Here is a 27,969-nt window from a genome sequence, read left to right as displayed (position 1 = left end):
CAGTGCTGGATATTATTAAGTTTGGAAGGTCAAGGTGTGTGTGAAGGATCACAGCCTCTTCATCACTGGCCTGGCAGCGCTGTTTGCCTCCTCCTATGAGTTCAGTTTGCAGTACCAAGAAGAGGCAGCACCTTGAGTTTGTTCAGAGGTTAGTCATTGGCATATGCGCGATTAACGCCTAACAAACTTTGTAGTTTTGTTTCACATGCTTTTGCAACAACTAGTAACGTTAGTAAAACTACAACACCACCGGATCTAGCTAGACCGAAAACAAAACAACAGGCACGCCGCACACACTTGTTTGGGCTTGCGAGCCGGCCGGACGAGAAGCCGCGTCTAGGACAACTTGTATCGCACATCGGACGCGCACTTTCTCAGTTTATGGCCAGCAATAAAAACGCCGAATGGCGCCGCCGGTGTGTGTACACTCATAGAGAATAATGTTTTCGAATTTTAAATACGACTCGCTGCGCTTCGCTTCTCGTCCAGTGTGCGCCTTTAACATTACGTTTTGAGTGGATGAATGATGAGCGCGAGACGCCGAAATGGATGCCAATAAGATTCTGAATGGAAAGTTTAATTTTAAAAATGTGGCCAAATGGTTCAATTGACAAGACCAAAGTGATCTGTGTGTTTTGTCACTGTGAACTGAGCTATCATCGCAGGCTTCGCAGCACGTCCAGTCTGAAATACCACTTGTTGGCCAAGCACACACAGCTGATGCGAATTCTCCGCCCCTCGTCAATATCAGGACCTCGTCAGTATTTCTTTCACCCTTTTATTGATGGACAGTGTTACATTGTGTGAGAGATTATTTGCTCCAAGTGAGAATGTTAGTGTCAAATTGAACACTACAGTATGCCAATGTTGTTTTCAATAAAAAAAACATTTGCACAAAGCAAGCCGATCCACTTTTCCATGTTGATAAGAGCATTAAAATCAGAAAAAAATAATGGGACAAAAAGAAATCAAGAGACATTTAGAATAGATAAAAATGTGCGATTAATCGCGAGTTAACTACTGTATGACATTAATGCGATTAATCGCGATTAAATATTTAAATCGTTTGACAGCACTAATATATATATATATATATATATTAGACTGAATTGTGTCACTAACCTTGACTTGACAGTATTTATTATGTTAGTAGTAAGTACCAGACACCTCCTGTCAAAAAATGATTGATTGACAGGTGCCACGCCCCTTCCGGTGACAGGTCCCGCCCCTTCCGGTGTCCCGCCCCTTCCGGTGTCCCGCCCCTTCCGGTGTCCCGCCCCTTCCGGTGACAGGTGTCCCGCCCCTTTTGACTTTTGATTGACAGTTTGACAGCTAGTTTTGACTTTTGATTGACAGGTTGACAGTTAGTATGACTTTTGATCATGTTTTGACAGCTAGTTTTGACTTTTGATTGACAGTTTGACAGCTTTTGATCATGTTTTGACAGCTAGTTTTGACTTTTGATGTCTTTTGAAGTCTTTTGAAGGCTTTTGAAGCCTTTTGATATTGACAGAAAGTGTTATAACAATATGTCATGGTATCTGACAGCTAGTTTGATGCCTTTTGAACATGACTGTTATGTTCTGCCTTCTGTTATTCAAGAAGTCACGCATGAACATTTGTGCTGCTAGCTTCTGTGAGCTGCAAGCTATCTTTATTTTATCAACAGCCACCACATGGTATGTCCAACAACATTGTCTGTACTTGTTCGTCTATCAACAACATGTAGAATCACACAAAAGGAAAGGCTATACTGCCACCTTGTGTTTACTCACTAGAATGCCTATCATTACATCCCCTTTCCAAAGTTATAAAACAAAGGTTAATTAAACAGCTCTTTTTTTTTTAACTTAACTTTTAACTTTTGCTTGCAATAAAACCTTACGACCATGCAAAAGGTCAACATGTTGTACAATACAAGTACCTCATAAAGAAATAACAAAAACAAGGCACTCTACTCTAAACAACAATGTAAAGCATCATACTTTTTCAATAAGTCTCTCAGGTGGTTTTCTAGGTCTAGTAGACCTTCTGATTGGTTCAGTCATTTGAGAGGCTGTGGTATTAGGCTCAGCTTGGTGTGCATTTGGTGTATCACTTTGTTTTTCAGATTCAGCTTCACCGTCTTTGTCAGTGTCCTCATGAGTCTTTAACAGACTCCTCCTGTTTCTCCTCACTTTATGTCCATCCTCTGTTTCCACAACGTAAGATCTAGGTCCGACTTCACTGAGCACGGTCGCTTTTCTGTCCCAGCAATTAGGTCCCTCGATTCTCACAGTGTCCTTTTCACAAAGAGGTTCCAGACCTTTTGTAGCTCTGTCATAGGCCATTTTTTGTCTGATTTTAAGTCTCTTTTTGTTGTTAATCCAGTTGTTATTGTCTCGTCCTGGTTGCAATTGCGGTAGTGTGGTGCGGAGCTTGCGACACATGAGTAGCTCAGCAGGGGACGCTCCACACTCCAGAGGTGCAGCTCTGTAGCTTAGTAAAGCAAGGTGAGGATCAGTCTTACCGTCCTTGGCTTTCTTCAGTAGTCTCTTAACAATTTGTACTCCCTTTTCAGCCTGACCATTGGCTTGTGGGTACAATGGGCTTGAGGTAACATGCTTGAATCCGTAGTGCTTCGCAAACTCTTTAAACTCTCCACAGTCATACTGCGGACCATTGTCACTCACAACACATTGTGGGATTCCGTGTCTGGCAAAGAACCCTTTCATATGCCCTATAACAGACTGTGCTGTGGTGCTGGAGAGTTGCGCAATCTCAGGGTAGTTCGAGTAATAGTCTATAACAAGAAGATAGTCCTTGCCATACAGATGAAATAAATCTGTGCCCACCTTTTGCCAAGGAGCAGTGGGAAGGTCGGCCACCAGCATTGGCTCCTTGACCTGTTTGTAGTGGTGTCTGAGGCAGATGTCACATTTCTCAATCATTTCCTCTATGTCTTTGTTGATACCTGGCCAGTAGATGGCTTCACGTGCTCTTCTCTTACATTTTTCCACTCCCAGGTGTCCTTCATGAAGACGCTGAAGCATGTCCTTGCGCATGGTCTGTGGGATCACAATCCTGTTCTTTCTCAGCAGGAGTCCTTTTGACATACACAGCTCTGCCCGCACCGGGAAAAACTGTGGGCAAACTCCTTTCGACCAGCCGTTGTTTACACAGTGAGACACTTTGTGTAGCATAGAGTCTTTTGCTGTCTCTTTAACAATCTGCTGCAGCATGATGTCTGATGCAGGCAGTGAGGCAGTGACCATGTTAATGTGTGTTTCAGCATCTTCTGCTGCGGTGTTCTCAGCTGTGCCACTGCTGAGTTCTGGTGCTCTAGAAAGTGTGTCAGCAAGCACTATGTATTTACCTGGCGTGTATATTAGGTCAAAGTCATAGCGCTGCAATGTCATCATCATGCGTTGTATTCTGGGCGACATGTCATTGAGATTCTTTTTACGGATTGATATTAGTGGTTTATGATCAGTTTCTGCTGTGAATGTGGGCAGTCCATAAACATAAGTGTGAAATTTCCCACACCCAAACACTAGGCCCAGCGTCTCCTTCTCAATCTGAGCATAGCGTTTTTCAGTCTCTGTCATTGATCTCGATGCATATGCTACAGGTTGCCATTTTTCTTCATTCATTTGTAGCAATACGGCCCCTAGTCCGTCTTTTGATGCATCAGTGGAGATTTTGGTTGGTTTTGTTGGATCAAAGTAGGTTAAAACTGGTTCAGCAGTCACAGTTCTCTTCAGTTCTTTCCATTCTTTTTCATGTTTTGTTGTCCACTCAAACGCAACGTTGTGATGCAGCAGTTCTCTGAGGCATTTCGTTTTTTGAGGAGAGGTTGGGAATGAACTTACCCAGAAAGTTAACCATCCCCATTGCTCGCAAAACTCCTTTTTTATCAGTTGGAGCTGGCATATTCAGTATGGCTTGCACTTTTGTTTTGTCTGGGAGCACGCCGTTTGCTGTGAGCTTGTCTCCTAAGAAAGTCATTTCTGTCACTCCAACAAGACATTTCTCTCTTTTAAGTTTTAGTCCATACTTTTTCACTCTCTTTAACAGCTTCTCAAGTCTCTCATCATGTTGTTGTTTTGTGTTTCCCCAGACAACTAAGTCATCAATGTACACTCGTGTTCCTTCCAGACCCTCTATGATTGACTCCATAGCTCTGTGAAAGATCTCTGGCGCTGACTTGATGCCAAATGGAAGCCTCAGAAAACAGTAACGCCCAAATGGTGTGTTAAAGGTGGTGTACCTGCTGCTTTCTGGGTCCAGTTTCAGCTGCCAAAATCCATGCGAGGCGTCTAATTTGCTGAAGTACTTTGCACCGGCCATGTCACTCAGAATTTCTTCTCTTTTTGGGATTTGATAATGTTCTCTTTTAATATTTTCATTCAAATCTTTAGGATCTAGGCAGACACGTAACTCAGGGGAGTTTCTTTTTTTAACACATGTGATGGAATTAACCCAGTCTGTGGGCTCTTCCACTCGCTCGATGACTCCCATCTGTGTCATTCTGTTCAGTTCCTTTTTAAGTCCTGCTTTAAGAGGTGCTGGCACTCTCCTTGGGGCATGCACTACAGGTTTAGCATCTTCCTTGAGCTGTATTTTGTAAGTGTAAGGTAGTGTACCATGTCCTTTAAAGACAGTTGCATATTTGTTCACAATACTTGTACTACCTTCGCTTTGTGACAGCCTTTTGATTTGATTGTCTATTTTTATGTTGTCACTGTTGATCTGGTAAATCCTTTTGACTAGTCCAAGATCTTCAGATGCTTTGTCTCCAAGGATCGACTCGTGTCCACTTGGCACTATTGTAAACATCAAGTTGTGTTGTCTGCCTTTTGCAGTCACTTTGAGCTTACAACCACCCTTCGTTTTTATTGGCTGATTGTTGTATGCTTTTAATGACATTGCTTTGTCTGCAACTCTTTTTGGTATCTCCGCAAGAGCTTTCAGATCATTTTCATTAATCAAGTTGGCTTTGGCTCCAGTGTCGATTTTGAAGGTTACTAGTGTCCCATTGACTAACAGAGGTGCAGTCCATTTGTCATCTTTTACTGCATGTACAGCATGCTCTGTGTCACTTGCATTTTGGGGCTGCACATAGTTTTTCTCACACGACACCATTTTGATGAAAAATGTCTCGCTCAAATCATCACTGTCATCTGTGTCTTCCTGCACTGCGTGTATCTTTTTTCTGGTATGACACATTTTCGCATAGTGATTTAGCTTTTTACACTTTGCACACGTTTTCCCAAATGCAGGGCATTGTCTCGGTCTGTGCGTTTCACCACACTTCTTACAGTCAAACTGTGTTTGATCATCGTCTTTGTTTTTGTCTTTTTGTTTAAACTTGAACCGTGATTTTCCTTTCATTTTCACTACGTTCACGGACTCGCTTTCTTGGTCATATGGCGCCGCTTGAAAAGTAAGAGCATGTTGCTTTGCCAGCTCATTAGCTTGACATATTTTTATTGCACTTTCCAGTGTAAGATCCGCTTCCCTCAACAGCTTTTCTCTTAGCTTCTTTTCATTTGTCCCAAATACAATCTGATCCCTTATCATTGAGTTTTTTAGATCACCAAAGTTGCAGGACTGAGCTTTTATTTTGAGATCAGTGAGATAATTATCAAACGACTCACCAGACTGTTGGAGACGAGAACGAAATACATATCTCTCGTAAGTTTCATTTTTCTTCGAAAGACAGTGTTCATCAAATTTCTTTAGGACCTCGTCAAACTTGTCTTTATCGTCGGGTTCCTCATATACAAAGGTGTTGAATACTTCAATAGCCTCCGCTCCGGCAATCGTTAGCAAAAGGGCTATTTTTCTTTCTTCCGCCCGACGATCAACTCCAACCGCGGCAATGTAGAGCTGAAATTGTTGCTTGAAAGTTCGCCAGTTCGCGTCCACATTCCCCGTCATTTTCAGCGGAGTTGGTGGTTTTACAGCGTCCATCTTGCATCAGTTCTTTTCTTGACCCGACTCCTGGTACCATGTTATGTTCTGCCTTCTGTTATTCAAGAAGTCACGCATGAACATTTGTGCTGCTAGCTTCTGTGAGCTGCAAGCTATCTTTATTTTATCAACAGCCACCACATGGTATGTCCAACAACATTGTCTGTACTTGTTCGTCTATCAACAACATGTAGAATCACACAAAAGGAAAGGCTATACTGCCACCTTGTGTTTACTCACTAGAATGCCTATCATTACAATGACAGTTAGTGTTTTTGAAGCCTTTTGATCGTTTGAAGACACTGTGATTAAATAATACGTCATGGCTATATGACAGCTAGTTTTAATTGTTTGAAGCCTATTGAAGCCTTTTGAACATGACAGTTAGTGTCTGTGAGTGTGTGTGTGTTTTTGAAGTTGGTATCACACACACGATCCTCCCTACATATTCCTGAGCGTATCCGGGCTGTACTGTGAAACTGATAAGGGGAAAACTGGAAGTTTATCTCACACACAAATGTTGAAAAACCATTCAGTTCTTTTAAAAGAATATAAATGAAATGTTTATAAAGATCTTACTAAAATCTCACTCCAAAAGTTTAAATAAAATGGAGTCATAAAAACAATTGCAATAAGTCTCTCAAAGCATCGTCTGTGTGGGCCGCGCGCGCGTCTCTCTATCTCTCTCTCTGTGTGTGTGTGTGTGTGTGTGTGTGTGTGTGTGTGTCACGGGATTCCCCCTGCCTCCCTTTTGAGCTCTGACATCTGAAACGTGCTGTTCAGACACAGTGATTAAACAATGTCGTACAAAAACATTCTATCCTTTAAAATAATGATCGTGTCAATTAAACTAAAGTTGAAAAAACATACTGTTCTAATGATCATTTAACTAAGGTTGAAAAACTGTGGAAGTTTATCTCACACAAACGTTGAAAAACCATTTGGTTCTTTAAAAGAATATAAATGAAATGCTTATAAAATATATCTTACTAAAACCTCACACCAAAAGTTTGAATAAAATGAGAGTCACAAAAATTGCAATCAGTTAAATGTTTATATAGTTAAACAAGTATATGAATGGGTTCAAAATTGTTTTACACAACTTGTTTACTGAATTCATATAGTCATTCCTGAATGACCTCACACTGTCTCAAAACATAGGGAGTCATAGCGTCTCTCTCTCTCTCTCTCTGTGTGTGTGTGTGTGTGTGTGTGTGTGTGTGTGTGTGTGTGTGTGTGTGTGTGTGTGTGTGTGTCAGAGAGTCACACAAATTCAGTGATCAGGATATCAGGTGCTGAGTTTATTTATAAGAAGTATAATAAAGTTTAAATGATATATTTTAAAAACAAAAGACTGTTTAAATAAAATCTTTAAAGTTTGAATACATACACATCTTCTATTTATCTTTTAGAAGATTACTGTAATGATTTTGTGTAACGGTTATTAAACAATGTCTGTTCAAAAACTGTACTTAGTCGTCTTAAATCTCATTTCAATTCAATCATTCAATGAATCATTTCAAGATTCAATCAGCATTTTTTTGTCCAAGCGGAGTCTCAATTTTTGTGGCTTTCCACAGCCATAATGATTTTTGTACCGTAACTGCATATTCTATCCCTTACACCTAAACACGCTGATCTTTCTGAATTTATTTCAAAGCATAATCGTAAAAGTTTAAATATGATCTTTTAAAAATGAAAGATTGTTTTAGTTTGAAGTTTAAAGTTCTTAACTTTCTTGCTTGAAAAAATCTTTAAAGTTTGAATACATTGATATCTTCTATTTATCTGTCAAGAACTGCTCCGAGACACGAAGGTTAAGATCCAAGTGCAGCTTTTATTGAAGGGGTAATCCAAAGGCGTAATCCAAAGTACAGGCAAAAGGTCAAAACACAGGTAGGCAGTCCAAACAAACAAATAAAGAAACAAACTAACGAAACAGGCAGGGACCAGAGGCAAGAGAGTAATCCAGGGACCAGGGCGAGATATTCAAAAACCAGACAAGAAACCAGGGAAAATGCTCGGAAATGCAGACTAACAGTACAACAAGACTTCGCAGTGAGTGAATGAATGAACATGGTATAAATAGACAGACTAACAGGATGAGACAGGTGAATACAATCAGTGAATGAGGTACAGGTGAATGTGATCAGTGATAAGTGATGATGAGTCCAGGCAGTGAGTTATGGGAATTGTAGTTTGTGAGTGAATAGGAGAGTCTTATGTGGAGTGCCCTCTGGTGGCTCTCAAGGGCACTCCAGCTGGTGATCGTTACATAGCCCCCCCTTTAAGGAGCGGATTCCAGACGCTCCTAAACTGTCCAGGAGGGAGGTGGAGCGGAGGCGGACCCGGGGGCGGGATGGAGGGCCAGGCCCGTGGAGCGGCAGAGGACCTGGATACTGCAGCAGGATGGGAGGCCAGGGCGGATCAGGCTGTGCAGGTGACCAGGGTGGAGCAGGGTGTGCAGGTGACCAGGGTGGAGCAGGGTGTGCAGGCGACCAGGGCGGCGCAGGCTGGGCAGGCGACCAGGGCGGAGCAGGCTGTGCAGGCGACCAGGGCGGAGACAACCCTTCAGGCGGCCAGGGAGGAGACGAACCTTCAGGCGGCCTGGGCGGAGACTTTCCCTCGGGCGGCCACGGCGGTGAAGACCCCTCGGGCGGCCACGGCGGTGAAGACCCCTCGGGCGGCCACGGCGGAGGAACTGGAACAGACACCAACGGCTCGGGAACTGGAACTGGCACCACCGGAACTGGCACTGGAACTGGTACCACCGGAACTGGCACTGGAACTGGCACCAACGGCTCAGGAACTGGAACTGGCACCACCGGAACTGGCACTGGAACTGGTACCACCGGAACTGGCACTGGAACTGGCACCACTGGCTCAGGAACAGGAACAGACACAGACACAGACACTGGCTCCGGCTCAGGAACTGGAACAGACACAGACACTGGCTCCGGCTCTGGATCTGGAACAGACACCGGCTCAGGGAAAGGCATGTCGGCAGCCATCTCTGCTGAGGGTAACTCTGCTGAGGACACTGGCTCGGCGGAGACCATCTTGTCCCGAGACACTGGTTCGGCGGAGACCATCTTGTCCTGAGACACTGGCTCGGCGGTGGCCATCTTGTCCGAAGACACAGGTGTGGAGTCGGCCATCTTGTCTGAAGACACAGGCGTGGAGTCGGCCATCTTGTCCGAAGACACAGACGTGGTTTCGGCCATCTTGTCCGAAGACACAGGCGTGGAGTCGGCCATCTTGTCCGAAGACACAGGCGTGGAGTCGGCCATCTTGTCCGAAGACACAGGCGTGGAGTCGGCCATCTTGTCCGAAGACACAGGCGTAGGAAGAGGAAGAGGAACCGATTCAGGCTCAGGATCAGATTCAGGCTCAGGCTCAGGATCAGATTCAGGCTCAGGAACAGATTCAGTCTCGGCTGGACGAGACTCTGGATGGGCGGACGTGACGTGAAGCTCTGACTCGGCAGGACTGACGTGAAGCTCTGGCTCTGGCTCGGCAGGACTGACGTGAAGCTCTGGCTCTGGCTCGGCAGGACTGACGTGAAGCTCTGGCTCTGGCTCGGCAGGACTGACGTGAAGCTCTGGCTCTGGCTCGGCAGGACTGACGTGAAGCTCTGGCTCTGGCTCGGCAGGACTGACGTGAAGCTCTGGCTCTGGCTCGGCAGGACTGACGTGAAGCTCTGGCTCTGGCTCGGCAGGACTGACGTGAAGCTCTGGCTCGGCAGGACTGACGTGAAGCTCTGGCTCTGGCTCGGCAGGACTGACGTGAAGCTCTGGCTCTGGCTCGGCAGGACTGACGTGAAGCTCTGGCTCTGGCTCGGCAGGACTGACGTGAAGCTCTGGCTCGGCAGGACTGACGTGAAGCTCTGGCTCTGGCTCGGCAGAAGTGACGAGAACAGTCTCTGGCTCGGCATAAGTGACGTGAACAGTCTCTGGCTCAGGATCAGCACGCTCTGAGCTTGACGGGACCAGCAGCGAGGGCTTTGAGCTGGGTAGGACCAGCGGCGAAGAGGACTCTGAACTGGTTAGGACCAGCGATGAAGAGGACTCTGAACTGGACAGGACCAGCGATGAAGGCTCTGAACTGGACGGAACAAGCGGCGAAGAGGGCTCTGAGCTGGGCAGGACCAGCGGCGAAGAGGGCTCTGAGCTGGACGGAACCAGCGATGAAGAGGGCTCTGTGCTGGACGGGACCAGCAGTGAAGAAGGCTCTGTGCTGGACGGGACCAGTGGTGAAGAGGGCTCTGTGCTGGACGAGACCAGCGGTGAAGGCTCTAGCTTGGCGGGCATGTCGCCTGCTGTCACAGGCGCGGCGGGCATGACGCTCTCAGTCTCAGGGGCGGCGGGCATGACGCATACTGCCTTGGCTTCGGCAGATCTTGCGTGAAGTGCGGGCTCGGCTGGACTGGCGTGAAGTGCGGGCTCGGCTGGACTGGCGTGAAGTGCGGGCTCGGCTGGACTGGCGTGAAGTGCAGACGGTGACATGGCGTGCCACGGAAGGAAGCTCTCCAGACATCTGGAGAGTGCCTCTCTCCAATCCAGACCAGAGAGATCAGGGAGCTCCCTTGGGTCGACCTCCTTAGCCCCCAGCCGGTAGCACAACTTAATTGCCTCGTCACCTAGAGAGCAAGAGGCAGCGAGAGGAACAAACCCCCAGGTGTACTGGAACAGATCGAGGCTATCCAGGGCCAAGGCCGCGATCTGTCCAGCGAACTCCCGGCTCATGCTGGGAAGATCAGGAGAGACCCGTACTGCTGGATTGCTGGAGGTCATAGCTGCTGGATCTGGGTGTGGCGAAGTCTTCTGTCAAGAACTGCTCCGAGACACGAAGGTTAAGATCCAAGTGCAGCTTTTATTGAAGGGGTAATCCAAAGGCGTAATCCAAAGTACAGGCAAAAGGTCAAAACACAGGTAGGCAGTCCAAACAAACAAATAAAGAAACAAACTAACGAAACAGGCAGGGACCAGAGGCAAGAGAGTAATCCAGGGACCAGGGCGAGATATTCAAAAACCAGACAAGAAACCAGGGAAAATGCTCGGAAATGCAGACTAACAGTACAACAAGACTTCGCAGTGAGTGAATGAATGAACATGGTATAAATAGACAGACTAACAGGATGAGACAGGTGAATACAATCAGTGAATGAGGTACAGGTGAATGTGATCAGTGATAAGTGATGATGAGTCCAGGCAGTGAGTTATGGGAATTGTAGTTTGTGAGTGAATAGGAGAGTCTTATGTGGAGTGCCCTCTGGTGGCTCTCAAGGGCACTCCAGCTGGTGATCGTTACATTATCTTTTAGAAGATTACTGTAATGATTTTGTTTAAATTGAACCTAAGGTATAATTGTTATTAAACAATGTCTGCTCAAAAACTTTAGATGGTTGAAAAACTGTACTTAGTCGTCTTAAATCTCATTTATATGTAAAGATTCAATCATAATTTTTTGTCCATGCGGGGTTTCAATTTTTATGGCTTTCCATAGCCATTATGATTTTTGTACCGTAACTGCAAATTCAGCAATCAGGATATCAGGTGCTTAATTTATTTCAAAGTATAATCTTACAAGTTTAAATGATATCTTTTAAAAATGAAAGATTGTTTAAATAAAATCTTTAAAGTTTGAATACATACACATCTTCTATTTATCTTTTAGAAGATTACTGTGACCTAAAGTATTATTGTTATTAATTAAACAATGTCTGTTCAAAAACTTTAGATGGTTGAAAAACCGTACTTAGTCGTCTTAAATCTCATTTCAATTCAATCATTCAATGAATCATTTCAAGATTCAATCAGCATTTTTTGTCCATGCGGAGTTTCAATTTTTGTGGCTTTCCACAGCCATAATTGATTTGTGTACCTTAACTGCATATTCTATCCCTTACACCTAAACACGCTGATCTTTCTGAATTTATTTCTAAGCATAATCGTAAAAGTTTAAATATGATCTTTTAAAAATGAAAGATTGATTTAGTTTGAAGTTTAAAGTTCTTAACTTTCTTTCTCGAAAAAATCTTTAAAGATTTATTAAAATCATATCTTCTATTCATCTTCTTAGAAGACTTATGTAATGATTTTGTCTAACGGTGACCTAAATTATAATTGTTACTAAACAGCGTCTGTTCAAAAACTTTAGATGGTTGAAAACCTGTACTTAGTCGTCTTAGATCTTATTAATACAAAAAATTTTGTCCATACAACATGTTGTCAAAGTCTGTCACAATGTTTTGTTGTTTTTAAGACATCCGAGGACTCTACATTGCTCCTACTTAGACTAAGTTGTATCATTTGGAAAATCACCACACAATTATATTTTCATCTGTGGGTGGCTGAAGGATTTCCTTGTAGTTTATGAGTCTCTGAGCTGATGTGTTTAAATTATGTGTCGATCTGCCAGATCTCATGTTCTCTATTGATGGGGTCAGTCTCATCATTGATGATAAACAGTTCAGTGTAGATCTTGTTTAGAGAGACCGACTGTGGTGCACTTCCCTCCAAAGTCCTCTCATTCCTTACATTCTGAAGAATTTCTAAAAATCAGGACAAAGTTGGATAGTCATATTATTAACAGGAGCATCACGCTTATGAATGCACAGTGTTCTACAACAGGAGATCTTACCATGTTCGTTTACCGAGGTAGAGTGAGACACCTGAAAAACAAAACAAAAAATACTCATACATAAATATATATATATAACATACACAAATCATTTCTTAACTAAGCAACTGTTTCTTAAATTTTCAGACACTCACCACACTGATGTTAACATCACCATATATTGTCTTGTCTACCATGATTGGAGCAAATATTGACCCACCATTCCTCTGGACAATTGTTAAGTTAAGCTGTCCGAATGATGTAGAATTATTATTATGCTCTCGTTGTGGAAGGTTGTTAGGCTGTTGATTTGTCATGTTTCCAGAATGTGCACCATCTGTTAAAAAATGTACAATTAAATACACAACCAAAACCATGTAAAGCTTATTGAAGATTGAGAAACATATTGACTACTAACAAAGTAAATTATAAATCTTTTCCTACATTTGATATTCTTTTTTCTGATTTTTTTCACAATGTACTTGATCCTTTTTAATGCTGTTTTCTCTCCATATTTATTCTGTAGTTCCTCTACTGTGTCTTCCAACCTCCCTGTTGTTCTTCTCCAGCTATGTTAACCAAAGACAAACAATTAGAAGAATAAAATGTATGTACAATAGCAAAAATAAAGTTGGTCATTAGTTGTTAGGGTTAGATACACCTGCAGACACATTCATACACCTGTTCACCTGTTTTCATTTAGCATACACCAGAGTTCAAACATTCACTTTTTCAAAGGCCAGATTAGCTCATAAATATGGCAACCAAAGCCACATGGACAGTGAACAGATGCACAGCAGGTTAAAACAATAGTCTATGTTAGGACAATAACAATAATAGTCTATGTTAGGACAATAGTATGTTCACAGGAGCCGCTGAGAGCGAGTTCCTGCTGACAACGGTCATAAAGTGCGAGATAAGGTGCAAGTAGCTAAACTAAACATTTCAAATTTGACAGAAAAGTTTTGAGAAATGTTAAACAACGAAAAAAATAATCAAGGCAAACTAATCAACTTTTTTTCTAATTTCACCATTTTGAACTTAAAATAGGCCTATATAATACATGTGATTTAATGTGAGAGGAGAAGAAACAAATAACAGCCTTTTTCATCATATTAGGCATAAGATTAATAATGAATGTGTACATATTGTGAATTAATTTAATAAACATTTACCTAAAATCCATAGCCTTCAGTAAATTAAGGCTAGACAAGAACAACAAAGTTCCTTTTTAACTCTGCCCCCTGCTCTAGTTAGAACTTTGGAGCGCTTAAAATTGTGGGGCTCAAAAATAAGTGTCATTTGGAACTCTTTTATAGTTATTTTTATCAAAAAATATGTTGATAATGATTAAAAACTTTAGTGCCCTTCGAAGGCACCATTTTAGATAGTTTGGCATGCATGGGATTGTGTGTCCATATGCTAGTGAGAGCGAGCGTCTGGTGCTCAGAAATACATTCTACAATGATATAAAATATATCTTCATTAAATGCCTATTTTGTCTATTCTACTAATGTCTATTCTTTAATCCACACATAAATCGTAAGCGCATAATATCACCTGCTCAAGTACTTCTTGATGAGTTTCTTCTGTATTAAACAGCGAATCTTCTCAGTCAGATCGTCGCAAGATCTCAGGAATCCTCCCACACTGCTCGTGTTCACGCGCTCCATCGCTGCACTTGTGTGTATGACTCCAACGATTCAAACTTCCATAAAGCGCGCCAAAACAGCAGCGCGGAGATGTGACGTCACGTGTCGAGCGGGCGTTCGTAAAAAGCACAAAAATAAATAAATAAATTACATTACCTTCCGTCTTCAGCATCTGGTGATTCCCGATATTATAGTTACTTTATTCCTTTATGACTCTGTTTTTCGGTTCAGCATTTAATATCAAATTAGAGGTTATGGTTTTATTGTTTTACACTTCTCAAGCGATTTCTGTTTGCTTTAAACAAGCGACTTTTTATTTAAATTTTTAGATTTGATAGAGTATTTTATATTACAGCGAATTTTGTCCAACTGTTTAATACAGATGTGAATTTGTTTGATCATTTCAATGCTAAAAACTCGAGTTTTTATTAAACCAATGTGCTTCGACATTAAGTAGGCTAATTGTTGAGTATGATCTGAAATATTTAATCTTTTAAATCATGTTTTTTTTAAAAAATGATTCTAAATATTATTATTATGTATACTATTATAATACTATTTTTATGTGTTGCAACTGCGGTAGCCGTTATGTGCCAAGAAGCTATGACAACATGTCTTCCAATAGCACTTCATCGAGTTTAATTGTACTTGTTCTACTGTTATGCTGCCTATATAATGATATAATGATATAATGATTTACACAACCAAGCAATGAAAAAAGCTTGTCATTTAGACCGTAACTTTGACTTACCTGTCGAGAAGAAAGCAGGCAACTTCAGCATCCCTTTCAAAGTAAATGGTAAATGGACTGCATTTATATAGCACTTTCACAGACCTATGGCCACCAAAGTGCTTTACATAGCCTCACATTCACCCATTCACACACCGACGGCGGTGTCAGCCATGCAAGGCGCCATCCAGCAAAGTCTTTCTCCTTCATTAGCTCTTTCCACCTGTGAAAAGCTATCCCGATATTTACCCTCGTTTTGAATTCGCCGGTCACGTTTCCTTTTAAATAAATGTTTTGCTTTTTGGCGACGAGGATTCCTTCTCCTGTGGCTCTGCATAACTATGATCCTGCATTATATTGTACCGTGCAGTGCAGCCTTTCAAATGTGCCGGGGCAGTATCAACGCCTCCCATAATGTCTAACGGTTAGGATTCCTGGTTTTCACCCAGGCTGCCCGGGTTCGACTCCCGTTATGGGAAGGCAATTTTTTTATATTGCCAACAAAATTCAAGTTATTCAAGTTCATCAATAATCATTTTTAGTTATTCATAGTCTTAGAGGCCTACACGAACTGCAGAAACAAGCAGAAGATATGTAAAAACTCATAAATGCTGTTTCAGTACTGAATCATTTTCACAAATACAATTATACTAAATTCAGAAAATTTCACTATGGAATATTTTACTTTATCTATCATAATTTCAATTTAGTATGTCATCATTTAAACTTTTCATCTCATAATTATGACGCATAGTCATCATTTTAATTTCAACTTTTTAAGTCATAATTTCGACTTTTTGTCATAATTATTACTTAATTCAGAATTACAATCTTTGTCAATTACGCCTTTTTAATGTAATACTTAAAACGTTTTTAAGTCATCATTTGGTAGCAGTTGCTGTTGACTATAGTAGTGTTGCACCTGCATGCCCACTAACTCGCTTGTGAGAGTCAGAGTGTGTAAAGTAAACTCTCATTAGTGTTAGTAGAGTATTAGTGGACTGGTAGGGTTAGGGTTAGAATAAGTTGAGATATAGTTGAGTTACTTATAGTCAGTAGAATATCTGTTGGGGAGCATCACAATAAAGAGTTAGCAGATATTAAGCACAGTCTATTTTTTCAGATGTTTAAATGACAAAATACCATTTTTTCAACCGAGTGAATCAAGGCCTTCAGAAGTCATAACTTCAGGGGTCAACGGTTTAGGTCAGTTGGCGAAAACACTGCGTGTGTAAAAATCAAATACTGTATTACACTTTTCAAAGGATAATCTAGCTTTAAAGTTAGAATAAAAAGTAAATAAAAACCAGACATATCTTCATACCTGTTGTGTTCTGACACAAGGCCATTAACTTGTTCTTTTTTGTTTTATAAATGTATTTCTACAAATATCAACCTGATGGACTGAATACACGATTAAACAAGATAATCATGCTACCAAATACGTCTGACACAACATTTTTAAGAAAAAACAGTGTTTTAAAATACAACTAAACCATGATAACAGATGATTTTTGACAGTCCTACAGTTTTTGACAGTCCTACATAAATGCATGTTGATTACTGAGTTTCAGGCATAGTGCAATGTTCGAGAAATCTAATATTGGCGTAATCTTTGCGAGGTCTCACTCACAACGCACAACTTTGTGTTGGGCATACCTTTACTAAAATAAAATATTATGGAAGTCATTTTCAAACTGTAATTATACCATATTTTATTTATTAATATTATGGCTTCATGTTGATTTTAAGTTTTTTATTTGTTTGTTATTAACTAATACCTTCATCTTTTAACTAACATCCAGCACAAAATTAAAGAGATGTATGAGCTAAGGATGTTCTCTGACCCCAAATAAACTGCAATGTTCACAATCTACAATATACAGTTAGATATTCTCCTACATAGTATGTGTGTAAATAGTTGTGCTTAAATCTTTGGGTGTATTTTTACACACCATAGTGATGCAAAGTTCCACACCCTATGGACTAACTTTAAAACATCATCTTATTCTTTATCTTTAAGATTCAAAAGACCGAATCCCTAAGAAAAGAGGATTGAAAAGCTCCGTTTATAATAAAAAGTATCCAAATGATGGTTTTGTTACTCCGCTAGATTTAGTCATCTTGTTCAGACGACACTGTTTCACATTTTGTATGTTGGACTGTGTGTGTGTGTTTTAGGTGAAGACGTTTCTTTGAGAGCCGTCAACATTCAGTGTTTATATAAATAAATGACCATTAAGAATTTAAGTGAAATTTTAAGAAGAAACTTTCCCTCTATCTACGAATCACACAAAGTGCATGCTGTTTTACACTTAAACTATTACAACAGAATCACATCTGACTATGGCACTGAGAGAGGCATATTCATCAAAGCTTGAGGCTGTTAAACAAAGTTCCACACTTTGGTAAAATTGCACAAAAGTAAATTCTAGAGGTCAACTAGGTTAAAAGTAAATGAGCCATTTAAAACAAATACAGAAAAGCCACTATAGTGATCAGTTTTAGCTTTTGAATGTCTGTAATTGATCTTGTTTTTGTACAGTTTGCAAAAAGTATATAGTCTCCGAGCGTGGTCAAACATGTTCATATAGGAATGTATGAAAAACATGAACAAATATTGCATAAAGAGAATTAAATAACGGTCCTTCTAGTATGAGAGTGTTTAAGACTAAACAAATGATATTTATTTTAGAACATCTTTCTGCTATGTCTACGAAACATCGACGTGAAAGATGAGTATTGCTGTTTTTTCTGTTACCTACTATTACGCTTCAAACTTGTCTAACTATTACACTTATTTTGTTATTATTACACAGTTATTTTGTGTATGTCGCTAAACAACAGTTAAGCTAATGAATCACAGTTGATACGTGAAAGGAGGGGTGATTCATTTTATTACGTCCCCACCAATACTTTGAGTTTTAGGCATCTGTCTTTTAGGCCCGATCCAGAAAACAGACGTTGTGTTTATGTCTTAATAATTGTTCTTCTTTTTATGATCTTCTTTTTATTCGGCATAATGCTGAATGTTTTAACATATCATAAATTTCAATGGTTAGAAAAATCATCTAACTATTATATCTAACAATCAACAGTTATATGTGAAACAAGCTCAGTCGCATTAGAGTCGGATTCTTGTTTATATTGAACATTGTTATTGAAGCGCATGTTTAACAGCGCTATTATTCTTGGCCTCATCAAAGTTTTCACCGGAGCATACCGATAAATTTATATTTTATATTTTAACCCTTTATGCGGATATAGAATACCACACAAGGTTCTCTGTTCTCTGGTTCTATGTTTTTAAAAATACAACAAAACACATGTAGGTGTACTATGATTTATCAGAAAATTACCTTTGTTTGAAGAAAAACTTCAATCAGCTGGTGCTTGATAACTATTGAAGTTATTAAACAATAGTCTATGTTAGGACAATAACAATAATAGTCTATGTTAGGAACACCCGTGAATTCAGTAATGATGCGTTTAATGGGATATCACGTTTTCATTTTAACTCAATACGCTAAAGGTCTATGAACTTTAACATCTTCATAGTTGGTAAAATTAACTTAAAGCATGCACAAAATGAAATACATCCTAACTACTTTCTAAATGTTTGTTACAGAACTTATGGTGAACAATTCACCCATGCATATGTTTTAAACGTTTTTTTAATTTTCAGATTTAAAAAAATCTGATTTTAAAAAATCTGATTTTGTAACTGGATTGAGTGAAAATAATAATAAACTTCTCTCTGGTGGCATATGCATAACTTCTCCATGATGCTACTTCTGTTGCATCGTGACTATAATTTACATAGGCTTCCCTGATGACGACACCCTATTCAACCCCTCCAGTGGGGCGAGGGGGCGGACCCCAATCGCTGTCCTGATAAATATTTCAGGACATCGCACGCTCTAGCTCTACTCTAGCTCTACTAGCCACGGACTGCTGTGCTACTGCATCATCTCATTGATCAAAAGCCGCTTCAGCATTCCTGTTTGCCTGAACCTGACGCAAACTACGCTTCTACGACTCACGCTTCTGACCCAAAAACACAAACTTCCGAGCATTAACGCACAAACCCTGGACGATTGTGCCGCAAGGACTCACTCAGGAGATTCCAGGATTCCAGGCATCTTTCATCATCGAATAGTGGACTATTCGGAAAGTTGGAAAAAATGGCGACGCAAAAACGGATGGAGAACAAGTATCATCCGGCGTGTAAGTGCGCCACGGGCAAAGAGTGTCCTTTAAGAGCTACGCTAGACTCTATGTTTAAAGATCATTTTAGAGGTCAGATGGTTGGCTTGATGCACAGGATCATTGATGCTGCGTGTGGTATGAAAAACGATTGTGCGCAGGATACCAAACGTGTGACAAATCTCAAAAATGAAATGGATGTCGTAAGAGGCTTGACAAAGCCATGGCCTGATGTAACGCCCATGTTTTTCAACGGCAAAGAGCCGAACGGCGTAATCCTCAGAAAAGTTCTGGATGTGTTGCGTGAATGTTGTGACGAATTCGAAATCACCGAGATACTCGCTATATGGACTTTTGTAACAGATCTCTGCATGTCACTGGTGTCAAAAAATGCAAAAACTGACGTTGGTGAAATAGTTGAAAGTCTGGTCAACTATACCGTAGAGCAAAACATGATAGCCTGCAGAGATTTTCTATTCTGGTTAGACCATCTGTAAACGTCGTTTTACTTTATGTACTGCCGATCTATCATTTTCTTCACTACTTCAATGTATACTCGAAAGTATAATGTTGAAATAAAAAAAATCTGGTTAAAAAATGTCTGAGCTCATAATAATAGTATTATAATAGTATACATGATAATATTTAGAATAATAATATTTAGAATAATTAAAAATACTACATGATTTAAAAGATTAAATATTTAAATATTTGATTTCTGCATTTAAATGACTGTATTCCCGAGGTGGCAACCATTTCCAAGATGTGAATACCTGAAATTGTGTGGTGATTTTTCAATTTTTGAAATTGTGGTGTTTGATTTTGTTTTTAGCATCGGTTCCTGCATCATAGAGGGTATTTAATAAGTTTAATAAGATTATGTGTTCTGTCATGGACGACTAGACACTAGTCATGGGATGTCCAGCAGAGAGAAGGGCTTGAGTGGACACACCCTGTGGTCACATTTTTACCCCCCACCGCAAACCTCCTGTCGTCCTCTCACTCTGCCTTTTCCCCCGCTTCGCAACGTAGCCATCTTACAGCTTTCCAACCCTGCGACAGCCGTAACATCAACCGCCACGGCATCTTTTTCAAGCCAAATGGAGGAGCAGGTGGGTTACTTAAACACGGCATTCAGCAACCTGGCCCTCTCCAGCCCCATTTCCTCCCGTGGAGTTGAGGATATGTCTCACCAGCGACCTCCGACTTGTCACAATCCTGGCATGCGTCGGGAACTGGAACGCCTTGACACCTTTCAGAATTGGACTCTTGCTACATTAGCTCCAGCTGAGCTTGCCAAAAGTGGTTTCTACTACGTTGGCCAGGGCGACAGAGTGGCTTGCTTCAGTTGTGGAGGCCAGCTTAGCAACTGGGAACCGGGAGATCGGGCAGCATCAGAGCACCAGAGGCATTACCCCAACTGCCGCTTTGTTCAAGGTGACCGTGCAGATAATGTACCTTTATCTGGTGGCGGCCTTTCCAATGGATCGGCAATGCAACAGTGTGAAGAAAGGTTGCTCACATTTGTCAACTGGCCCTCAAGAATAACTGTTCGACCAGACCAATTGGCTAAGGCTGGTTTTTACTATGTTGGTCGTAATGATGACGTGAAGTGCTTTTGTTGTGATGGTGGACTCAGATGTTGGGAGTCTGGTGATGATCCATGGAGAGAACATGCTAAGTGGTTTCCAAGATGTGAATACCTGTTGCAAGAAAAGGGCCAAGAGTTTGTTCATCAGATTCAAGCAAGATTTCCAAGACTATTTGAACAGCTATTGACTAATGGAGACAGCGACTCAAGAGAATTTGTTGATCCAGCTGCTGTACACCTGGGTCCTGGAGAAGATGCAGTGATGATGAACAATCCTGTGGTGAAGCAAACCGTTCAAAGCAAAATTCTCGCAAGTGGAGAAAATTACGAAACCGTTCAAGAATTGGTGTCTGATTTACTACGTGCGGAAGATGAGAAGAGAGAGGAGGAGCGAGAAAGTAAGTTTCTTACTTTTCTTAAGAAACATCATCTTGCCGTGTCACAGCGGCTAAAAAGTGTGCAGTGCTTAATGGACCATCTTCTAGAGGAGAACGTCATCTCACAGAAAGAGTATGACATTATTCGTAACTGCTCTACAGTCAAGCAGCAGACAGGGCAGCTCATTGAGTTAGTCCTGTCGAAAGGAAATGCAGCGGCAGAGGTCTTCCGCAACTGGATCAAGAAGAATGATGTCTGCCTGCTGAGAGAACTGATGGCCCAGACAAATGAAGCTGCATCACCGAGTCAAGATCTTTCAGACTTGCCTATGGAGGAACAGTTAAGAAGACTTCAAGAGGAGCGCACATGCAAAGTTTGCATGGATAAGGAAGTGAACATTGTCTTCATCCCCTGTGGTCACCTAGTTGTGTGCAAAGAATGTGCGCCTTCTCTACGCAAGTGCCCCATATGTAGAGGCTTGGTCAAAGGCGCTGTCCGTACTTTCCTATCATAAAGTTTTCCTATCATTTGGATTTGCAAATTTACATTTAACTCGATGATACAACTTAGTCTAAATAAGAGCAACGTAGAGTCCTCGGATTTCTTCAAAATAACGCAACAACAAAACATTGTGACAAACTTTGACAACATGTTGTATGGACAAAATACTGTTTGAAATATTTTTGTATAAATAAGATCTAAGACGCCTAAGTACAGTTTTTCAACCATCTAAAGTTTTTGAACAGACGCTGTTTAGTAAAAATAATACATAAGTCTTCTAAGAAGATAAATAGAAGATATGATTTTAATAAAACTTTTATTGACATATATAAATATCTAATTTAAACTTTTAAGGTTATGCTTTTAAATGAATTTAGTATAAAACTCTGGATGTACTCTGGAACGCGGACTAGATTTACTGTGACATTGTCCCCCGAGACTCATCTGGTCTGTTACCCTATATCCTGAAGCTTCAGTTCACACTGTAGTTTATCTCTGAAGGATCTGGGGGTGTTTTGTTTGACAACTTAAACTATTTGCTTTTTGGATTGTTTTTTATCGTTGCATAAAGAACTACTTCACCTCTCTGGAAATGTAAGGTGTTTTTATTTATATATTTATTTAGCTAAAACTTTTTTTTACATTTTGGAAAATGTAGTTTTCTGTGATGGTCGTGTTTAGGTGTAAGGGATAGAATATGCAGTTACGGTACAAAAATCATAATGGCTATGGAAAGCCATAAAAATTGAAACCCCGCATGGACAAAAAATTATGATTGAATCTTTACATATAAATGAGATTTAAGACGACTAAGTACAGTTTTTCAACCATCTAAAGTTTTTGAACAGACATTGTTTAATAACAATTATACCTTAGGTTCAATTTAAACAAAATCATTACAGTAATCTTCTAAAAGATAAATAGAAGATATCAATGTATTCAAACTTTAAAGATTTTTTCAAGCAAGAAAGTTAAGAACTTTAAACTTCAAACTAAAACAATCTTTCATTTTTAAAAGATCATATTTAAACTTTTACGATTATGCTTTGAAATAAATTCAGAAAGATCAGCGTGTTTAGGTGTAAGGGATAGAATATGCAGTTACGGTACAAAAATCATTATGGCTGTGGAAAGCCACAAAAATTGAGACTCCGCTTGGACAAAAAAATGCTGATTGAATCTTGAAATGATTCATTGAATGATTGAATTGAAATGAGATTTAAGACGACTAAGTACAGTTTTTGAACAGACATTGTTTAATAACCGTTACACAAAATCATTACAGTAATCTTCTAAAAGATAAATAGAAGATGTGTATGTATTCAAACTTTAAAGATTTTATTTAAACAGTCTTTTGTTTTTAAAATATATCATTTAAACTTTATTATACTTCTTATAAATAAACTCAGCACCTGATATCCTGATCACTGAATTTGTGTGACTCTCTGACACACACACACACACACACACACACACACACACACACACACACAGAGAGAGAGAGAGAGAGACGCTATGACTCCCTATGTTTTGAGACAGTGTGAGGTCATTCAGGAATGACTATATGAATTCAGTAAACAAGTTGTGTAAAACAATTTTGAACCCATTCATATACTTGTTTAACTATATAAACATTTAACTGATTGCAATTTTTGTGACTCTCATTTTATTCAAACTTTTGGTGTGAGGTTTTAGTAAGATATATTTTATAAGCATTTCATTTATATTCTTTTAAAGAACCAAATGGTTTTTCAACGTTTGTGTGAGATAAACTTCCACAGTTTTTCAACCTTAGTTAAATGATCATTAGAACAGTATGTTTTTTCAACTTTAGTTTAATTGACACGATCATTATTTTAAAGGATAGAATGTTTTTGTACGACATTGTTTAATCACTGTGTCTGAACAGCACGTTTCAGATGTCAGAGCTCAAAAGGGAGGCAGGGGGAATCCCGTGACACACACACACACACACACACACACACACACACAGAGAGAGAGAGAGAGAGACGCGCGCGCGGCCCACACAGACGATGCTTTGAGAGACTTATTGCAATTGTTTTTATGACTCCATTTTATTTAAACTTTTGGAGTGAGATTTTAGTAAGATCTTTATAAACATTTCATTTATATTCTTTTAAAAGAACTGAATGGTTTTTCAACATTTGTGTGTGAGATAAACTTCCAGTTTTCCCCTTATCAGTTTCACAGTACAGCCCGGATACGCTCAGGAATATGTAGGGAGGATCGTGTGTGTGATACCAACTTCAAAAACACACACACACTCACAGACACTAACTGTCATGTTCAAAAGGCTTCAATAGGCTTCAAACAATTAAAACTAGCTGTCATATAGCCATGACGTATTATTTAATCACAGTGTCTTCAAACGATCAAAAGGCTTCAAAAACACTAACTGTCATGTTCAAAAGGCATCAAACTAGCTGTCAGATACCATGACATATTGTTATAACACTTTCTGTCAATATCAAAAGGCTTCAAAAGCCTTCAAAAGACTTCAAAAGACATCAAAAGTCAAAACTAGCTGTCAAAACATGATCAAAAGCTGTCAAACTGTCAATCAAAAGTCAAAACTAGCTGTCAAAACATGATCAAAAGTCATACTAACTGTCAACCTGTCAATCAAAAGTCAAAACTAGCTGTCAAACTGTCAATCAAAAGTCAAAAGGGGCGGGACACCTGTCACCGGAAGGGGCGGGACACCGGAAGGGGCGGAACACCGGAAGGGGCGGGACATGTCACCGGAAGGGGCGGGACCTGTCACCTGAAGGGGCGTGGCACCTGTCAATCAATCATTTTTTGACAGGAGGTCCAGGGTATCAACTACTTATGTTGACTACTGGTATGAACAATATGGCCCTGGTTTCCATACAGGTCTTAGCTTAAGCCAGGTCTAGGCCTTAATAAAATTAGGGTATTTAAGCAGCTTTTATAATAATGTATCATAAAAAAAAAAAACCTTACTGGTGTGCATCTTGAGATAAAACAGTGGCAGTCATATATTTTAAGATATGCCAGTGCAAGCTGTTTTCAGTTGAAGGATTAGTGAAAATTCTGTCAGTAATTACTCACCCTCATGTCGTTCCAAACCTGTAAGACCTTCGTTCATCTTCAGAACACAAATTAAGATATTTTTGATGAAATCTGAGAGGTTTCTGAACCACCCATAGACAGCAACGTCTTTGCAACTTTTAAGGCCCAGAAAGCTAGTAAAAACATTGTTTAAATAATCCATGTAACTAGTGCAACCTTAAAGGAGAACTCCGGTCAATTTTAACATTGAGCTCATTTTTTTGTAAATTTGGAGTGCTGTCAATACAGAGAACAACGACAAAAATTGGTGTTGCCTACACCGTGTTATCCTCTTTTTAAAATTTGCACCCTGTTGACTTCAATGGGGCAAGTTTTAAACCTGCTTTTAGCCTCTTAATATCCTTGATGTGTCATACAAGTGCCCAGCCATGTGAGTGATTCCTTCAGCGTGAACACGGGTGAATCTGACTGCAGTAGATGTGAAAGATATCTTGTTGAAACATCTACAAATGTCCATATATAGGTGAAAATGCCCCTTGAAATCTATTTAAGGTGGCAAATATTACCCCTTAATAAAAAATGTAAATTTCTGTCAGTGCTGTAAACTGACCACTGCATAGAATATGAAAAATATGAATATCTTTGTCAGTCAGCTGTCAACAGGCCTAAACAAGCCATGGCACCAAGCACAGAAACACAATCAGTAAAATGTTATCTAATTATTATCAAGAAAACTTTGAAAATATCGATCGAGACATATTTTGTCAATATTGCGCACCCCTAATGCATGGTATTCATTTTGATTTCTTCGGGTCTTAAAAAGCCTTAAATTTGACTTTAAAAAATGTGCAGAAACCCTGCTTCATAATATTTAGGTTGAACCACTGTAGCTATATATTTACCAATGTATTTACCACTTTTCTGGGCTTTGACAGTTGCAATGATATTGATATCAATGGAAGGACAAAACTATCGGATTTCATCAAAAATATCTTCATTTGTGTCCCGAAGATGAACAAAAGTCTTGAGGGTGAGTAATAATGACAGAATAAAAATTTTTGGGTGCAAACATGCATTTTAGTCTGGTAAATCATCAGAATCAGAATCAGAATCAGAAAGAGCTTTATTGCCAAGTATGCTTGCGCATACGAGGAATTTGTCTTGGTGACAGTAGCTTCCAGTACACATACAATATAAAGTGACAAGACAAGTGACAAGTAACATAGGTATAAATAAAAAATAGAAAATCATGTTGTCATATATGCAATAAACATTGCAAGGCTTGCAATTAAGTTAAATTATTTCTGTCACAAATGTTTGGGCTGGATTCTGGCAGTGTGTGCTCTATATAAACGGAGAGTCTAAAGACTGCCTTTCCACTGATACTCTGATGGACCTGATGAGGGGATGATATTGTTAATGAGCTGGGTGATGAGTAGACAAAAGTTGTAGAATAAAACTTTAAATCTGGCAACCCCACTTCCAAAAATTTAGTTAGTTGACAGTGTGCATGTAAACAGACACATTGAGTTGATGTATTTTACCAGGGCAGAAAAAATATCAGTTATTGATCACAACATCCAACATTGCATTTTTTTTTTTTTTTTTTATGTTGTTCAGTTTTAGACAGCTTTTGTGCTGTCTCTCTTTGTCAAAATATATACACTCAGTTAATAATATTTAATTGTTGTTTTTTTCTGCCTTTTAGACGCTTTCTTGACATCAAGTCAAGTCAAGTCAAGTTTATTTGTATAGCGCTTTTCACAATACAGATTGTATCAAAGCAGCTTCACAGTATTAAATTAAAATAATACAACAAAGTTTGTTTCAAGAGGAATTTATTGATTGATAAAATTAAATTAAATATCCCCAAAATATCCCCAACTGAGCAAGCCAAAGGCAACAGTGGCAAGGAACCGAAAAACTTCATCAAGTGACCTAATGGTGTCCTAAAACTCCATCAGGTGACCTAATGGAGAAAAAAAAACCTTGGGAGAACCCAGGCTCAGTCTGGGGCCAGTTCTCCTCTGGCATTTATGAGCTAGAGGCCGGATTGTAGTTTGAACTGTAGGATTATATGAATGCCTGGCTGAAGAGATGCGACTTTAATCTAGTTTTAAACTGGGAGAGCGAGTCTGAGCAACGAACAGTATCAGGAAGACTATTCCAGAGTTCCAGAGACATCAATCCTGAACGTGGATCAAACACAAAGAAAGGACAAGTAACTTCAAAGAAAACTGGCCAAATTGTGCAAAACAAGAACAGCACTGTAAGCCTACAGGTGTCCTCACTTCTGTGAAAACTTGCAGACTTTGAATGGGATTTCGTTTGCACTTTTATGGACTTCAAAAAAGAAACAGCATTTCACTGTCGTTATAAAGCTTGGAAGAGCCAGGACATTTTTTAATAGAACTCTGATTGTATTCGTCTGAAAGCAGAATGTCATATACACCTAGGATGACTTGAGGGTGAGTAAATCATGGGCTAATTAAAGTTTTTGGGTGAACTATTCCTTTAATTAAGTGCTAACTGTTACCTGTTTGTTGTTAAGTGTTAAAATTGCATTTTATGTTTAAAAAGTAATTCAGCCAACATGTTCACAGAAGGCATTTTAACTAAATAAATGTTTTAAAACCCAGAAAATGTTGTTTTCTTTTTCCTAGTGTGACTACTCTTATGAAACCTTAAAGTATAATATTTTAATTATGTAATAATAAAAGCAGTATTCCCTGTAAAAATACAATTTATTGCTGTCGACAAGTTTAATAATGTAAAATGTGGTATAATTGGTAATTACAGTGGAGCACTGTAAATGCTGTTTACTGTAGTAGTGTTGTAAAAATACAGTATGTGGATGGCAACCCAGCTGCCAGTATTTTACTGTAAATTTACAGTGAAAAGTTTTACAGTGTAAATGCATGTGATACTGATGCATTTTTAAAGCTGTGGCATATAGTTATGGTACTTTGTGGATGTATTTGTCAAAAATGACAAAGAAAACACTGCATTATTGTATTAAAATACTATATTTGGTATTTACACAATAGACAAAATCTCCAACTATAGGCATTTAATTTCAAGGCATTCAGATATAAGATTTGTATCCCTAATATATGTGAAAGTATGTACTATAGAAATAAGTACATATATGCATGTATACATATATGCGCCATATATGCATGTATACATATATGCGTCATATATGCATGTATACATATATGCGCCTTACATGTATTTCACATTTATGTGCATATACAGGAAAATATATGGCACTTACATGA

At 39.6% G+C, this 27,969-nt stretch overlaps 2 protein-coding genes and 2 long non-coding RNA genes across 4 annotated transcripts in view; 3 read left to right on the top strand and 1 right to left on the bottom strand.

Annotated features, from left to right (window-relative positions):
- LOC309478494 (uncharacterized protein) overlaps nucleotides 1-27,969 on the top strand; it is a gene marked incomplete at its 3' end in the record, with an annotated part of 405,172 nt that overhangs the window by 334,078 nt on the left and 43,125 nt on the right. The window lies entirely within an intron of this gene.
- On the top strand, nucleotides 2-27,377 carry LOC309480555. Its single transcript, XR_014199682.1, has 3 exons — nucleotides 2-148; nucleotides 25,624-25,718; nucleotides 26,867-27,377. It is a non-coding gene; the product is annotated as an uncharacterized lncRNA (long non-coding RNA).
- Nucleotides 12,252-13,502, bottom strand: LOC309480569. Its single transcript, XR_014199686.1, has 4 exons — nucleotides 13,021-13,502; nucleotides 12,732-12,913; nucleotides 12,598-12,628; nucleotides 12,252-12,508 (listed from the first exon to the last, which is right to left on the bottom strand). It is a non-coding gene; the product is annotated as an uncharacterized lncRNA (long non-coding RNA).
- On the top strand, nucleotides 19,769-21,672 carry LOC309512580 (putative inhibitor of apoptosis). The gene has a single exon (XM_082188241.1). The coding sequence runs from the start codon at nucleotides 20,082-20,084 to the stop codon at nucleotides 21,645-21,647; it is 1,566 nt and encodes a 521-aa protein (XP_082044367.1). The 5' UTR covers nucleotides 19,769-20,081; the 3' UTR covers nucleotides 21,648-21,672.

Source organism: Leuciscus leuciscus (assembly GCF_965113295.1).
Source record: "Leuciscus leuciscus genome assembly, chromosome: 1".
Lineage (NCBI taxonomy): Eukaryota > Metazoa > Chordata > Actinopteri > Cypriniformes > Leuciscidae > Leuciscus > Leuciscus leuciscus.
This window is presented reverse-complemented; position numbering and strand designations above follow the sequence as displayed.

What these genes read in the sequence shown, in the direction of transcription:
- LOC309512580 (XM_082188241.1), top strand. Translation starts at nt 20,082, where the DNA reads ATGTCCAGCAGAGAGAAGGGCTTGAGTGGACACACCCTGTGGTCACAT.